The following is a 15,964-nucleotide window of genomic DNA, read 5'->3' as shown; positions in this document are numbered from 1 at the left end:
AGCGAAGCTATCATAGAATCACAGAATATCTCAAATTGGAAGGGATCCATAATGATCCTCCAGTCCAACTCCATGCTCCTCGAAGGACTACTTACAACTAAACATATGACTAAGAGCGTTGTCCAGATGCTCCTTGAACTCTGACAGATCTGGTGCTGTGACCACTTCCCGGGGGGGGGCCTGTTCCAGTGACCAACCACCCTCTCAGTGAAGAACCTTCTCCTAATGTCTGACCTGATCTCCCCCTGATGTGGCTTCATTCTATTTCCTCATGTCCTGTTGCTGGTCACCAGAGAGAGGAGATCAGCACCTCCCCCTGTGCTGCCCCCCTTGAGGAAGACTGCGATGAGGTCACCCCTCAGCCTTCTCTTCTCCAAGCTGAACAAAGCAAGAGACCTCAGCCACTCCTCACAAGTTTTGCCTCGAAGCCTGTCACCGTCTTGGTCAATCTCCTCTGGACACACTCTGACAGCTTGATGTCCTTCTATTGAGGCACAAGGTTCTCGAGGTGGGGCCGCACCAGTGCAGTGCAGAGTGGGACAATCACCTCCCTCGACAGGCTAACTATGCTCTGCTTGATGCACCCCAAGATGCGGTTGGCCTCTTTGGCTGCCAGGGCACACTGTTGACTCATATTCAACTTGCCGTCAACCCGATCCCCCAGATCTCTTTCTGTGGGGCTGCTCTCCAGACTCTCATCCCCCAACTTGTATGTACAACCAGGATTACTCCATCCCAGGTGGAGAATTCGGCACTTGCTCTTGTTAAATTTCATACGGTTGGTAATTGCCCAGCTCTCTAGCCTATCCAGATCTCTCTGGAAGGCTCCTCTACCCTTGAGGGAGTCCACAGCTCCTCCTAGTTTAGTATCATCAAACCTAACGTACATTCAACTCCTGCGTCCAGAACAGTTCAACAGTTTTTCTTTCAAACATGCCACACTGAACAGTTTCATCTACAGGAAACTATATCAAGGTGTCTTCTGCAGGGATAGACAGAGCTCCTGAGGGTCTGACGCACAGGGTAGGAATGGCACCCCCTGAAAAAGGGGTTCCTGGAGTCCTAATTTAAGGCTGTGGCTCTTCTCTTACTCCAAACCACCTTTTCTTTTCTCTTTATGCTTTACCAAACAACGCACAGCTTCTAGAAAAAGATCATTTTTGGCATGTTGTGTTCACTTCCAACATTACCTGCTGAATACCAAGCTTGCGCAACTGAAACCCGGTGGGAGGTGGGGATAAGAAAAAAGCGAATATCTCCGTATTACTATTGTAATCACAAAAGCCATGCATATATCCAGCACCTAACTCTACTGTAAATCCCATAAAGTAGGCTTTGCTGAAAAATAATGCATGAGGTATCATTCACTGCCATCTAGAACAGTCTTTTAATGCGTAGTTTTGTAACTTGCATTATGCTGTTTCAATGCACTAAACATTAATACACATGCAACACTACCACCACCCTATAACAATTTCCTATCTTAAAAATGAAATCTGTTCAAAAATGCAACTATGATGCACACTTTAAAAGCCTGTTAGACAAGTTAAGCAAGAAATAAATATACAGTGATTTAAAATCATGCCCTCAAATTTCTAGACATTTTGCTGAATAAAATGGTTAACGCAAAAGTGTCTGTTTTAATTCTCTTACTTCTCTAGACAATAAACTGTGCAATATGTCCTTCTATAGCATTTATCAGATAATTCACTCTCAGTATGGTATTTTGATGATTGCATTGTTCTTTCCCTGCTTGGAGAAACCGAGGCAATGAAAAAATGGTGCATTTTCCAAGGTATGAAACAGAAATAGAATTATCAAACAGATTTTCTGTTCAAACTTTTACTTGTTACTCAAAGGTAAAATTGCCATTTATTAAAAAAATACAGGCACTTTCTACGACATGGGTCGAAATGCAAGTATTTGTACCTGTAGTAATTATAGTTTAAATCATGGTAACCACTGCCAAGCACTACTACACATCTACTTTGCAAACCGTAGGCTAGTGAGGATTAACTACCGAAATCAGTAGCAAGCTTGGCACAAACAGACATTTCAGCTGGCATGCAGCAACAATTATCTGCAATGCTTTTAAAAATACATACGGTATCAAACACCGAAAAATATTCTGTATTATTGTCGCGGTCTACTGGGAACAAGGAACAGCTTCTTTGGGCTTTATGTTTGAGAAATACATAGACAAACAAGCAATAAATTTTGTTGCGGGAACAAAATCTCTAACTGGGTTACAGTGGTACCAGATATGGAAAACACTGAAATGTTACTAAGGTAAGACATTTTAAAACGTTGTAATTCTTCTTTGAGAATTAGACATATGTTTGAACTCCTCTGCTATGGTTCATTTGAATTTGCTTCCTAATTACTGCAGCTCCGTTTTTGTGGTTTAGTGTGCATAAATACATATTCCTACGTGATTATGGCCCACAGTGATGCAAACGGTTAAACTCTCTGACACAGGGAGGGGGGAAAAAAAAAAATAAAGATTTCAAAAGTGGCAGGAGAGTATCGACTCATTTCAAACACATGATTATCTTTCTATATTTCAAAAGGAAAGGCCTTTTGAGGCATAGAAATATGCATGTGAATAGAAACATATTGAAAAGTCTCAGCTTTCAGGTATAATGCTTTTCAGTTAGAAAGGCATAAGACGGGGGAACTTTCAATTCCCTCTGACACGCTTAAAGAGCACTGAACACACCACCAGGCATTATCATTTCTGTCCCTTCTCCCGGCTACTTACGGTTCACCACCACTTTTCCTAAGCTGTGTCGATACCCCAATTAAAAACTACAAGAGCAGCAACGAGCCCCTCCGCAGCTGAACCGGACCTATTTCATACCGAGCGGGTTATCAGACACAGAACCCACAAACGAGCCTGAAAAAACAGTTAAAACAGAATACAAGAAGTAAAAAGAAACCTTCACCTTGGAAATATTGGTGTAAAAGTGACATATTATTTTTCCAGGAAGGATCTCACAAATACAGAAATTGATGCCATCTCTTTCATCCCCTCTGAAGGAATGGGGAGTCAGGGATTTTAAAGGAATCCGGGTAATGCCCAAGACAAATTGGTTTCGCTCTCTTCAAAGCAAAAACTTGGCTGAAAAGAAGTTGCGACTAGGCTTGTCACCACATCCATTATCCTGATTTTCTCCCCTCCTATTTTCCCCAGTTTTCTTCCTTAAACTCCCCTGGTCATCCCGAATTCGAGTTCCTTCTGCTACCTTTACATCTAGTATGTTAGTTTCTGGGGAGTTTCACAGAATACAGAAAAAAATACATAATTTTGAATTTCTGTATTCTCAAGACAGAAAAAAACCCCAACTTTACTTAACCTTTCACTCCTTCAGCAGCAAAGCTGAGATCTGGGGCACAATTAATCTTACACCAAACCGGGTACATCTCTCTCACCCTCTCTCTTTACAACGTGGCTGCATCCTAAGACATTGGTTCAGCTCTTGCCGTGGCTGGACTCTCCCTGACATTAAGAATATCATCTCTAGACGCAACAGCTCCTGGGCAGGATGTTTTACCTTCCACAATAAAATGAGGAAGACGATGTGCCTACACCAGGAGCAGGACACAATACAGAGCCTCGGTTATCCTCAAACCCGGCGTGAACCATGTCCTTTACACAAATCCTTCCCAAAACCCAACGTTCTCTGTGCTTACCCTACAGAAACAGAAAGGAGGATTAAATCTGCTGTCCCTTTTCCCTTTATGCCCACATACACAAATGGTGAACCGTCAAAACCTGGCATGAAAAAGGCTGCGTCTGAATCGCGGCTTATTGTTCAGCGAACCCAAAACAGCCTCACAAAATCCATCAGCCGGTAGATGTAAATGGCCCGTCTCGAGCGCTGCGTTTCAGCAGCTCCTCCGGGCTTGAACAGAGCCCTCTCTCCCACCGAAGGCCAAATTATTAAGAAATTGTTTGTCGACTTAGATTGGATTGATCATTTATTTCCCAAATTCCTTTTCCCATCATGTACTCATTATACGCCTCCTCCCGATGTAAGAGGACATTTATTAGTTTCTGCATTTATTGTGCTGGCAAATAGAAACATTTTGCAGCATTTCCTGGGGATTCTCTCATTTATCTATTGGTTTATAGGACTGAAGTATTTTTAGGGGCAGAAAAAATTAAAATATCACTCAGACTGACAGCAGTGAAAACGAAGCCGGTATGTGCTTGGGAAGGCTATTTCAGCCTTTAGGTTTACAAGACTATTTAAAAAAAAAAACACGGCAGCATTTCACATAAACATTATTGCTTTATAATAGGAAAAATTACTAACTACTGCTTAGGCAGAAAAAGGACTGTTTTAAAGAGAAAGGGCGCTCAGAGAATGTTTTATTGCATATAATGTCATTGATACTTGTTTAAATTAGGTAGGTTTTGGTTTTGCAATTGCACAAAGGACAGAGAACAGAAAACAAGTGAAAACAGGGACTGGTCTGTATTTCACTTTTTTTACATCTAATGCTTGGCCTGCCCAAAAGTAAATACTGGGTAATTCAAAAAAGTATGTAATACATTAAAAAGATAAATGCATTTAAGGGAAAATATTTCTCTCCGATTTTCAGGAAACTGAAATACACTAAGGAATTATTGCTGTTGAATTATTCCTAATATCATATAAACAGTAAAAACTCTAGAAGGTATCCTAAAATTCAGTATTTTACATGTCACGTGGTTCAATCTAGAGTCGCAGTGTTTTCTAAATACGCTACTTTGACAAAGAGATCCAAGCAAACTATCTCGCTGGGTGTTGTTTTAAATATAGTGTTAACTTAGTACAGCTTTTGTTCCTAAATTTCAACTTCTGTAAATGAAAGAGGGTGGGAGGAGGGAACAGACTCGGGTAAAATGAAAGCTGCTTATTCATTAACTCCCCATATGTTAAAACATTTTGCCATATCCTACGAAATGTGATAAACACTGCCTTTTACCATTCAAATGACAAAACTTCTTTGGTTTGTTCTATTTTGCCTATTAAAAAAAAATTCTCTCTCGTGGTCTTTTTCTTTGCTCCTCAAGAAGGGGAAGGGGAAAAGCACAGCTGAAACTATAAAGGAAAACAGATGCGGACACAATCACTAAGGGCGACTTAGGCAACGCTGACGTGTTTATGTTTAACTGTATGCATCTACTAATTTGTATTCAGAAAAGTGAGCGGTGCTGGCTGAACAACCTGCTTAGCTTCGTTAGGATCCGGCACGTGTTTCTGCAGGACAGCCGTCCCACGGGAGAGACGCGCTTGCTCCCACGCCGCGCACGCAGTCAGGGTTTCCAGTCCTTCCATCAGCCAAGGCAAGCGACGGCAGAGGAAAGGTGTCATCCAGATGTCCCGACAACGTGATTTCGGACACGGGAATAAAGAAGAGGGACCCGAAGGAGCTGCCCAACATGCTGCTTTTCCACTGCTTTGTTTTTCGGTATTGCCCCATACGTTCCCACTCCCATCACATTTATCCTCATCTGTATTTTTTTATTCATAGGAAGAACACGTATATGTGTTCAGACTTCACAAGCACCAAGATTCAAGTGACTTTAACACAAACCGAAACACTCTTCAGAGAAAAATAAAGATTAGTGATGACCAGTTATCATGGGATCGTAAATAAATTCCTATTCTTAAAGTACAGCAGGAGGTCAGTAAAGGCTGAGATCCAGAGCAACGATAATTGTACAACTGAGGAAAAGTTGGGGAAAAAAATGCAATTCAAGCAGTGAGGACTTAAAAGCTGCAGGAACAGAAATGGGTTTATGAAAGAAATCATCTTTGCAAAGCTACATGATAGTTGGATAAACACAAAGCACTATATAAATAGCCAATCCCTGAAAAATATTATTTCCCTGTTTCTTGGGTCAGTAAATCCCCTATTTACTACCAAAATCTCTGAGAGTTTGAATTTTAGAGGTTTTGAGCGTCCACATTTCCAATCAAAGTCTATCCCACTGCTCTGAGTGTATCTCTGCATAACACAGACAGTGCAACCTCAAAAAAACCACCCTCCCCTATACCTGAGGGGATGTCAGTGCCAAAATCCTGTAGGAAACGACACCGAGGCATCCTATAGGCTAAGAAAAAGACGTCAGGACGCGTTTAAAACATCGTTTTTGGCCAAAAAGCATAATGAAATACAGCCGGACAAGTGGAGGGAAAATATCGGAGTCAGATCTGGCCACTGATACAAGAAAAATGTTTTAAACCAGAAGCTATCCAGGCAAACGAAGTTGTAAGAATGATGATGGGTTACAGAAATATACTAACGGAGATAAAATAAAGGCAAAAATACACCCCATAACTGCGCTGGAAACAGCACAGCCTATTTGAAAAGTCTTGAGAGCTCACATAAATACATCCCTGCTGCTCTAAGTTATTAGTTTGCACCCAGTATGCCATTATCCCTAGGCCTTCCGCAAATTCTTACAAAACAAAAACATGGAATTACCCATCTTTTGCCCCAAACTAAAACTACCAAAAATCACAAACCATCCAAACCCATGGTTTTGCACATATTGGCGAAGTAAAAAAAAAAGGATTGCAACCAATCTACATAAAACGACTGGTTACATGTCAAAAGTTATCAAGCCTCTTACTGCACAGGGAAAAAAGCCTGGAATATTAGTTATTGCATTTTTTTTTTTTTTTTTTGGTCTCCATTTATACAAAGACATACATACAGAATGGAAAAATAATCTATAAACAAACATTTAGAGACACATCAATACCTACTATTCAGCATGGAACAACTCCTTATTTTGTTATTAAGCGGCATTTCAGCATTGCTATTGATTGGATATGTGATAGCGAAAGATGAGACAGAAACAGGTATTTTTTTAATGGGAAAATGTCTCAGAAGAAAATGCCACGCATTTTTGGTGGGCTTGGGGGAAAAAAAAAATACATGGGCGAGGTGCGTATTTAATAACCAGCGTATTACCTATTTATTCAGAAAATGGTAAATAAAAGATAATGAGCAGGGGGAAAAAAAAATAAAATCAAGGCTTAGAAACAATTGTTCAGAATAATGATTGTGGCTCCGCAAGATATGGAGGCAGTGCATTCATGCAGCACTCCAGTCAGAAGGCTACAGCTCTGTCTGTCTTTGTCAATCAGGTTGAGGTTTCAGATATTGTAATTGGTAGCAAGTTTCCTAATCTCAACCTGCCAGGCAAGAAGCGTTCAACAAAAGCTCTATCCCCAAAATATAATGAAATTTGAAGAGAGGAATTTTCTAATATTGGCAACATGAAGCAAGATCACAGGTTGGGTTGACAGCTTTATTATGCTAAACTGACAAAAACATTACGCTCTGGTCAGTACTAAAAAGGGGGGTTTTCATGAGCAGTATGGAAATACAAAGCACTGGGAAACTCTGATGAACTTCTACTTTTATCTCATTGGTGCAGCATATGAGCTCAGACATCGAAAAGTCTCCTGGCCCAAGCAGAAAATGAGAAATTAATATATCTTGATTTTATACTCGGGTCTCTTGCTGCACCGGTTTGGGGATAACTGCAAGAACCCACAGTCACAGCTGCATATCCATGAAAAAAAGAAGACACCAATAACTTCACAGAGATAAAAAAGACATCAATAACTTCACAGAGATAATACAATTCATTAACGATTACATTATATGACATACAGTAGTATTCTTCAAATGGAAGCCGTAATATATTTTATTGCTTGTATCTGAAAAATGTTTGGAAATAGGGTTATGTATTGATATACAGCGAGGTTTTTATATATATATTTGATATGGGGAGGGATAGAGACAGAGAAATAGATAGCCAGACAGAAACAAAAAAAACCCCCACTGAGAACATCTCATAAAAATGGACGGGAAATAAGAATGATGGAATTCTTTTCTTTCAAGCCATGGATATTTAGAGACTGATGCTATAATGACTGGTTAAAATGCAAAATTATTGTGAAGTGATACAACATACCCACTTAAATGGGAAGAGAAGAAAGGTCTGCAAACTGCCTTTCAGCCCGTCTTTTCTGAAATACAGGAGTTTGGATAGGTCAAAGACAACACAGCTATTCCTGAAAGCATCAGTTTAAATAGCAGAGGAAAGAAAAAGACTAAGCATTTTTAGCTGAAACATGTTTACCAAATCCACCTCTCCGGACAGAGGACTGTGAAGCATCTCCACAGAGACAAACTGGAGAAACTCTGAAAGCTGGGGAAGTCCTAAGAGATTGCTTTACAGATCATGTTCTCAAAAAAGACGGTGGCAGTACACGTTAAAGCGCCTATCGAAAGGTTGCTTTACTCATCTATGGTAAGAAAGATGCAAAATATAAAGCAAATACAGAACACGGTGATTATTCCTGCTACAATTATGTTTAGAACAGAAATCTATTTGAGCGATATTTTGTATTACAATGGACGATCTGGAAAAACCTACCAATATTATGTGTGTCCAACAAGGAAAGCACCCATCACACTTAATCAACAAGTACAACTTAGCAAGTGTGGCAGCTCTCTGCTAGAGCTAATTCCATTTCTTCATGGGAACAACAACAAAATGGGACATGGTTTAGTAGACATGGTGGTGTTGGGTTGACAGCTGGACTTGATGATCTTAGAGGTCTTTTCCAACCTTAAGATTCTATGATTCTACGGAAAGGTTTGCTGAGCTTTCCCTAAGTGCTCCGCACATTGTATCATCAGGCAAAACCATTTCCTACTTTGCTGGATCCAGCCCGAAGTCTTGAAACGCTGTACCTACATCACTGCTATTTGATTTTGAAAGACATGAAAGAACGCAGTACAAATGTGTGGAGAGTAAACATGTTTGCTCTAGCGAATACAAACTTCTAAACACAAGAGGTGAGAGCCGAATCATCCTCTGGTTATGAAATTCTTGCTGATACAGTCATGCAAGATCGAAGGAAGTAAACAGACTGATAACTTAAAACAAACAGAAATAAAACCGTTTAAACTGCTAAAATACATTGTAGGGAAGAAAAATGTTTGTAGTTATTATACTGCTTTATAATAGTCCCCCTCTGTTATCTACATCTTGCAAACTACAGTTTACAAAAAAATATAGTAAACAGATTCTGATTATTTAGTTGTTGAGATTTGAAAAGGTAAACAAGACTCTGAAGCATCTGAACAAACGTGGAACTCGCATTGTTTGCATCTTAGCGCTTATGTTCATTCTAAACACCTACAAAAAGCCAATACTTGGCTGTGAAGCTGAACTGTGTATCATCTTTTCTGAGCACTGAGGCTATCACTGCAAAGCATGTCGGTCCATTCTAAGCCTTGAATAGAAAAAAGGAAGAGATCATTAAATTATAATTTCCCCACACAATTGGTATAAGCATTTCCTACCAACAGGATTAGCATGAACGCAAGATCCCAGAATAAAGCTGCTCAGCAGTGAGGATGGCAGTTTAGTGTCTAGTAAATTTGATTTCTCTGAAAATCCTGACACATCATAATAGCAAAATCCTATTTACTGTAGCAAGCAGGATGGATAATACTATTTAACACCTGGTATAGTATGTGCCATCAGCTCACAGCTTTGTGCTCTGTGTGCTCATCTTACCTTAAGGTTAATGCTCCTTGACAGCATACATGGTAAGTAGAATCCCCAAATTAAGTGCCAAACCTACGATTTGCAAATCCTTCCTCAAAATTTAAGCCATGAAAAAAATGGCCGCAGATAAGAGGATCACATTTCCAGAACTTATGTCTATATTCTCAGGCTCTGATCTGGCAGTAAGCTCCGTATATACGGTGCAGGAGTCTCCCTGCAGAAAGGCCACTGAAGCCAGCAAGGACATGTACAGAAATTATAGAATCGGCAAGGAAGAACTACCAGGGCAGTAACTTGTTGACTGCTAAATCTGTAGTGCGTCTAACATAATGCTGAAACGTCCAAATGCCAACGGATTAATTTTATTACCTTACGTCATACGCATATTCACACGCATACTACTCAATACTTACTGAAAGTATTTCTAGGAATCTCACAAGCATAGAGATTTAGCTCGACTGAGAAATATCCTGATTAATATGGGGATACATATCTTGCTCATTCACACTTATAAACTAAGTAGTTGTGTCATACAGCAGTGTATTAAAATTAATTTCCTTCTGCTCCTATGACTAGGGGCATGATTCTTGTAATGATGCATAATAGTATTAGGAAGCAGCGTAACATGAAAATAGTTGCATTTGCCGAAGAAAATTGGAACTAGGAAGAGTTGCATCATTCTGGAAGCAACAGAAGCACACGGAGATACACCTCGTTGTGAACGTCTACGTGACGCCAAAACTACAGGCTTAAGAGGGAGCCGAACTATTCTGAGGTCAAAGCAACTGGGTGAAGGGAGGACATGGCGTCGACCGCTCTGTAGACAGAATTAATGGAACGGTTGGTGTTGACTGGAACCTACACATCACAGCAACATCGGAGATGTAAAGATGGTTATGAAGTCTATAGCCACTGGGGCTTGGAATTGACCTTGAAACCAGCGGCACGATGGAAGGATGATGGACGTGGAGGAGCTGAACAGACAAGTGATGAATACAACAGGACAGAAGCATGTGAGTGTGTGTGTGGATACACACATGAAACTACGTTAGAGAAAAAGGTTAATAGGATTGTTCTTCGAGGTAGGAAGCTGCACGTTCTGCCCAAGACTTTAGTTTTCCTTTTTCTTGCTCTGCTATTTTAAAAGAAAAATCAAATGGTTTAAAATATTATACCTATTTTACTTATATTTGTTATATTAAATAATTAAGATAATATAGAGTACACATACACCAATGATTCGAATACCATCTTTTGGGTTCGGGTTTTTTTGCTGTAGTCAAGAAGCACCGTTAGCCTGTCAGCAGACAATGAAAAACACTGATAATTTTTTCTCAAAGCTTAATGTGCAAACTCTTAAATAACAGCTTTACATCCTAGTCAGATATACAGTATGAGAAGGTTATTCTTTAACTCCTTTGTTAAACTATCTCATATTGTTTTGCTGCTGTGGAGCATGTAATAACTCATAGCTTATGTGCTATCTTTGACCTAGAAACACTGGCAGCTGTTAGGGGAATCGCTGGGTTTTTGGAAAGTATCAAAAGGTTTTTAGCACATAAACCAAATTTATGAACAGATATCGCCCTGGAGAATAGAATTGTTTATGTTTTAGTATCACAGCTGTCACTGGTGCACAGTTATTTTGTCCTGTATTAATCCCCTGAAAAGGTTGAGCATCTTCACTCAGTCACTGAAATATTTTATAATTGACAGACTTCATCTGGCACTGAATATGTATAATAATTTTCTCCATAAGGAGCACACTGTGCTGACACTAATCTGTTCTGTTGTCATCTCCCTTTATTATCAATGTCTGCATTGTTTTTTCAGAAGCACTGAAGAACACAAATACAAAGCTTCTAATTGAAAAAGCTAAGTAATCAAAAAGCCAATTAATCACACAGATGAGCTCTGACACTCAATGATGCAACAGACAGAAATACCACATACGCATAACTGAAGTATTTTTAAAGTGTGCTTATTTGATGTAAAAATGATCTGAGATTGTAATTAGCATTCTTTGTCACAGGTGACAGACTCATATTGCACATTTCTTCATACTGACATTACTTCTCTGAGCTCCACTTGCTCTGCTCCCACCTTACCTGCCGTTCTGATCTTTTCTCTGCTGAACAGCCGTACTCTGACTTTGTGTACCTTTCCCTGAAATCAGGACAAGTTTAGGAATAAATAAGCAGCCTATTATTGTGCTCTGTAATTTCCAAAACATCAGGCCTTTCCAGACCTTCCTTTTTTCTTAAAGCTCTATTTCCATCCCAGTGCTCTAAAATCACCAATCCTGAAAGTCACAAATGACCTTAATAACGGCTGCGGGCACCAGCCTCCGTGAAGCTGGGATGGCAGGAGACATGACCTCTCTGCTTCTGCAGGTTTTCATTCTGTAATCTCCACATCTCTGCAAAAGTTCAAAGCCAGATTTGGAGCACGGAGTTCACCTCCTTTTAGAGCTCGACGACTCTTTTTTCACGTAGAAGAGATATGCACAGGTACTTTGAAAACAAACCCGATGACAACTTGGCAAAGCAAAGGTTTCTTAGCTTACAAATAGAAAGTCAGAATGAAGAGACCAGCCTTAACATCACGAGAGCTCCAGCCTGAAAACAGAGCAAACATCATCCGTGGCATAAGGCAGTCAATTCCGAACTGCCTGCTGTAGTCCTGGAGACTTCCAAGCCCAAGAAGAGAAAGCAAGAGATGGCAGAGTTCACCTATTCCACACCACTTGGAGGAGAACCCTTCAGTAGTACTCAAATACAGTTATTTGAAGTTGATTATCTCACTTGCACACAACTATGATATGTTCACACGTGTGTTAACGTGTGAGTCCACGTTGGAAGTCTTCACTTAAGAGAAGCAAGCGAAGACACTGTATCGGCGACCTACTTTAACATTAAAAATAACTAAGAATAACATCTCACTTGCTGCAGAGCACCTTAAAAAGGTAAAAGAAAAGCTTTCAAACAAAGACTCATGGTTAATCACACATCCTTTGCCATGAATTACTCCAGTACTACTTGGGTCGTAAGGATAAAATGGAAGGCCGATAACTAAGAGCAGAGGTACAACCACTCTGTAAGAAGCCAGCTTGGGTGAGATAATGCAGGCGCTTTTTCCTCTAACACCAGCCAGTTATTTGAGAATAAGCAAGGTATTCTGTGGTTTTTTTGTGTGTGAAGGAATTTAATTATTAACTGTTTAAATAATGCACAGTTTTAGAATCATTAAACTAATTTACCCTCATCCTTTCAAACTATTTTTCATTGCCAAGAACATGACTTCATTAATGTCATCTTCCAAAAGGTAGGACAAAACACTGAGACAGTATCTGATATGCCCTCTATTTAAAATATTCATTAAGACCAATTATACACACTGATAATTCATGCAACATGTTCGTCTTCCTAATCCGTAAAAACAAGGGGTTTTTCCTGCTATCCTGCTAAGCTGCATAAATGAATATATATCATATTAATATAGTTTTCAAAACTAACTAAAAAAATCCAAATTAATCAACAATAGGTAGGCTCAGGAAGAAGGCAGAGGGGGAAAGGAAGCAAATGTATTCAGGCTGAAGGTTACAGCCAACCCGAGATCTAGAAAACGATGACAGCAGTAATTATTTGAAATTAACATCCTATAAAATAATACCCTATAAAGAAAAGGAATGTTAACAGCAATATGTTGAAACATTTCTTATTAAATACATTGTAAGCACGTCACGCAGCTTACCAAACTGTTCTGTACAGTTTAGTTTTAAGTCTACTGTGAAAAAAAGATACAGAAGTGCTTTTTAAACGTGGCATAAAGAACTTGCAATTAACATTAAACTCTCCTCGTACTGGTGGCTTTTGGGGGAACCACCCAACGAAAGCAACTGTGGTCCACAACACCACCAGAAATTCAGTATAAATCTGCGCATTTCACGTGCAATTTTAAGATTACTTGATGATACTGATTCACTTGCACCGGCTCTTCGTCAGTGTTGGTATAAAAGTAACCTCGTTAGGATTATTTCTCTATATGTAATTACTACCGCAGATGAAATCTCACTGCAAATGTGAGAACTTAAGTTAGTAAAGAAAATATTCTCAACATTAAAGCCTCCATCTTGTCAATATTAAGTCAGAAACAGTAGCAGTTAATACCAAAAAACCCTCTCTGGCCACAGTTTTAATCTCAATCTCCTTAGAAAAGTTATCTTGTTTAACAGTAAACCATAACCAGAAAGTCAGTAGCAGAAACGAACAGAAAACTCTTCATTAAAAGGGAAAGAAGGCTTACCCTTTCTTCCAGTCGAGCCAGCTGCTCTTTGTAGTAGGCATCATGCTTCTTCAGTTCTCTGTCTTTCTCTTCCAGCTGCTTGGCCTAAAAAAAGAAATAGAAAGATAAAACTGGATCAAGAAAGAGCCTCACTTGCAAAGGAAAAACATCTACGATAAATTATACCAGTAGGGAATACACAGCGGCTGAGAACTGCGGTCTATTAGTTTTTGCCAAACAGTACATTAATAAGATGATGATTGCTGCATTGAAAATGTAAAGAGATTGTCTATTGTACAGGGTTTTTTTCCTTCCCCCCTCAACAGCTGCACCAGTTTGTCCAAATGTCTTTGGAAACGTCACGAAGATGGAACCAAGCATACTCTGCTGAGATTAATTTAAAAAATAAAAAATAAAAAATAAAAAATTAATTTTGCAGATAACTTCTGAACTTCAGGAAACTTGCTCAAGTTACCAAAAAAAATATATGCAGAGCACGAATATTTGACTTTATTTGTTAACTGTTACTAAGTGAACATTTTGACATGAGAATAGCTGAATTTCAATCCACATATTTGTAGGCAGTGGTAAAAAGAATTTTTTTGAAGTAGCTGTTTTTTCTCTAAAACTCCAATTCAGGAATGTATTTAGCATGTGCTTAATTCTAAACACATGAATGTTTGGAAAGAACCAAATGCTTACATATTTGCAAAAGCAGATCTAAAAAGTACATCTAAAACTCGGCTGTCCTCTTTAATTAGTAATCAGTCTTCTGGAAACTCCTACGTCGGTTACGTATCCAACTAAGCAAGCTGAAACCCTTTACTGTAGGATCACTCCCATGTCCAGTAACTTAAAATAATATAGAAGAATTTTGAACATCTATCTTCTGAATACTAATATGACTTGAGTATTCTTTTAAGAGACACTGCTTCCAGCACTACTGAGCAAGTTGACTTTTTTTGGCTTTTCATCTGTAGTACGTACCAATATGTTGTATTAAGGGGACTCATTAAAAATTCTAAAATACATTAAAATAGCACACATGCACACAGAATACATACAAAGGCACAAGTCCTCCAGAGGAAATACTAGACAAGTGATTTTTAACAAGTTAGGGAGGATTTAATGCCTAAATCATCAGCACAAATTCATTCCAGGCTCATAATGTTTTAATAATCAAATATCTTTCGTGAATAATAATTAACTATCAGTGGTCATTACCACAATTGCCTATTCCACATTAGTCCTTTATCTCTAACATACTATTTTCACCCAGGTAGCAATACGACAAAGCCAACTGCAAAAAGTTCCTATTTTAGCAGCATCAGGTAAAATGGCACACTGTCGTACTCTGCCTACTAAAGATGGTATCTCCAGGTCACGCTCGCAGAAGCACGTCAGAAAACTTACACCACATACTGTGCCAGACTTGTATAGATATAGGATTTCATTTTCTTTGTCAAGATTGGTGGGTTTTTTTTGGTTTTGGCAAATAGTCAAGGAATTAAAAAAAAAAAAAACACAAAAAAAACCCCAAAAACCCACCCTTTGGATTTCTGGTTGTTCCTTACTGAAGTACTTACCTTTTGTTCTATATCCTGAAGCATGTAAAAAAATTAAAAAACTCAAATTAAATTTATTATATAATTAGCAATAGAAGAATGCAGAAAAATGCACGCACATCAGGCTTATCTGTAATCTAGAACAATGCAGAAAACCACATGTTTGGGTTTTTTTCATGCAACTTCACCAAAAATATCCCTGCTCATCCAAAAAGCACAGAGCCAAATTTTAATTCCACTTGGATGAACCAAACCTTGCCCTCTGCCAACCACCTCACCTTCAGTACAGCGCCATGGAGCACATGACCTGTCCACACCATTGAAATCACCCTTTATTCACTACAAAAAACTACTTATAGGTTTTTTCCAAAGCTGGTTACACTGAATATCCTACAGCCTAACTACCGTGCTTTGTATTGATCATGGGTTTGCTTTTTATAGATAATCCCTGTATCACCACTCACACCTGCCTCTTGCTGTGGTTATAGAAACTACTAAAAATTCACAGCAGGTTGAGCCTACC

At 39.0% G+C, this 15,964-nt stretch overlaps 1 protein-coding gene across 1 annotated transcript in view; it reads right to left on the bottom strand.

The window, feature by feature from the left end:
- Positions 1-15,964, bottom strand: part of CHCHD3 (coiled-coil-helix-coiled-coil-helix domain containing 3) — a 160,463-nt gene that overhangs the window by 43,655 nt on the left and 100,844 nt on the right. The window contains exon 5 of the mRNA XM_075757290.1: positions 13,898-13,981. Coding sequence (XP_075613405.1) covers positions 13,898-13,981 — 84 coding nt within the window. The remainder of the gene's footprint in view (positions 1-13,897; positions 13,982-15,964) is intronic.

This window comes from Balearica regulorum, chromosome 1, assembly GCF_011004875.1.
Source record: "Balearica regulorum gibbericeps isolate bBalReg1 chromosome 1, bBalReg1.pri, whole genome shotgun sequence".
NCBI lineage: Eukaryota > Metazoa > Chordata > Aves > Gruiformes > Gruidae > Balearica > Balearica regulorum.
This window is presented reverse-complemented; position numbering and strand designations above follow the sequence as displayed.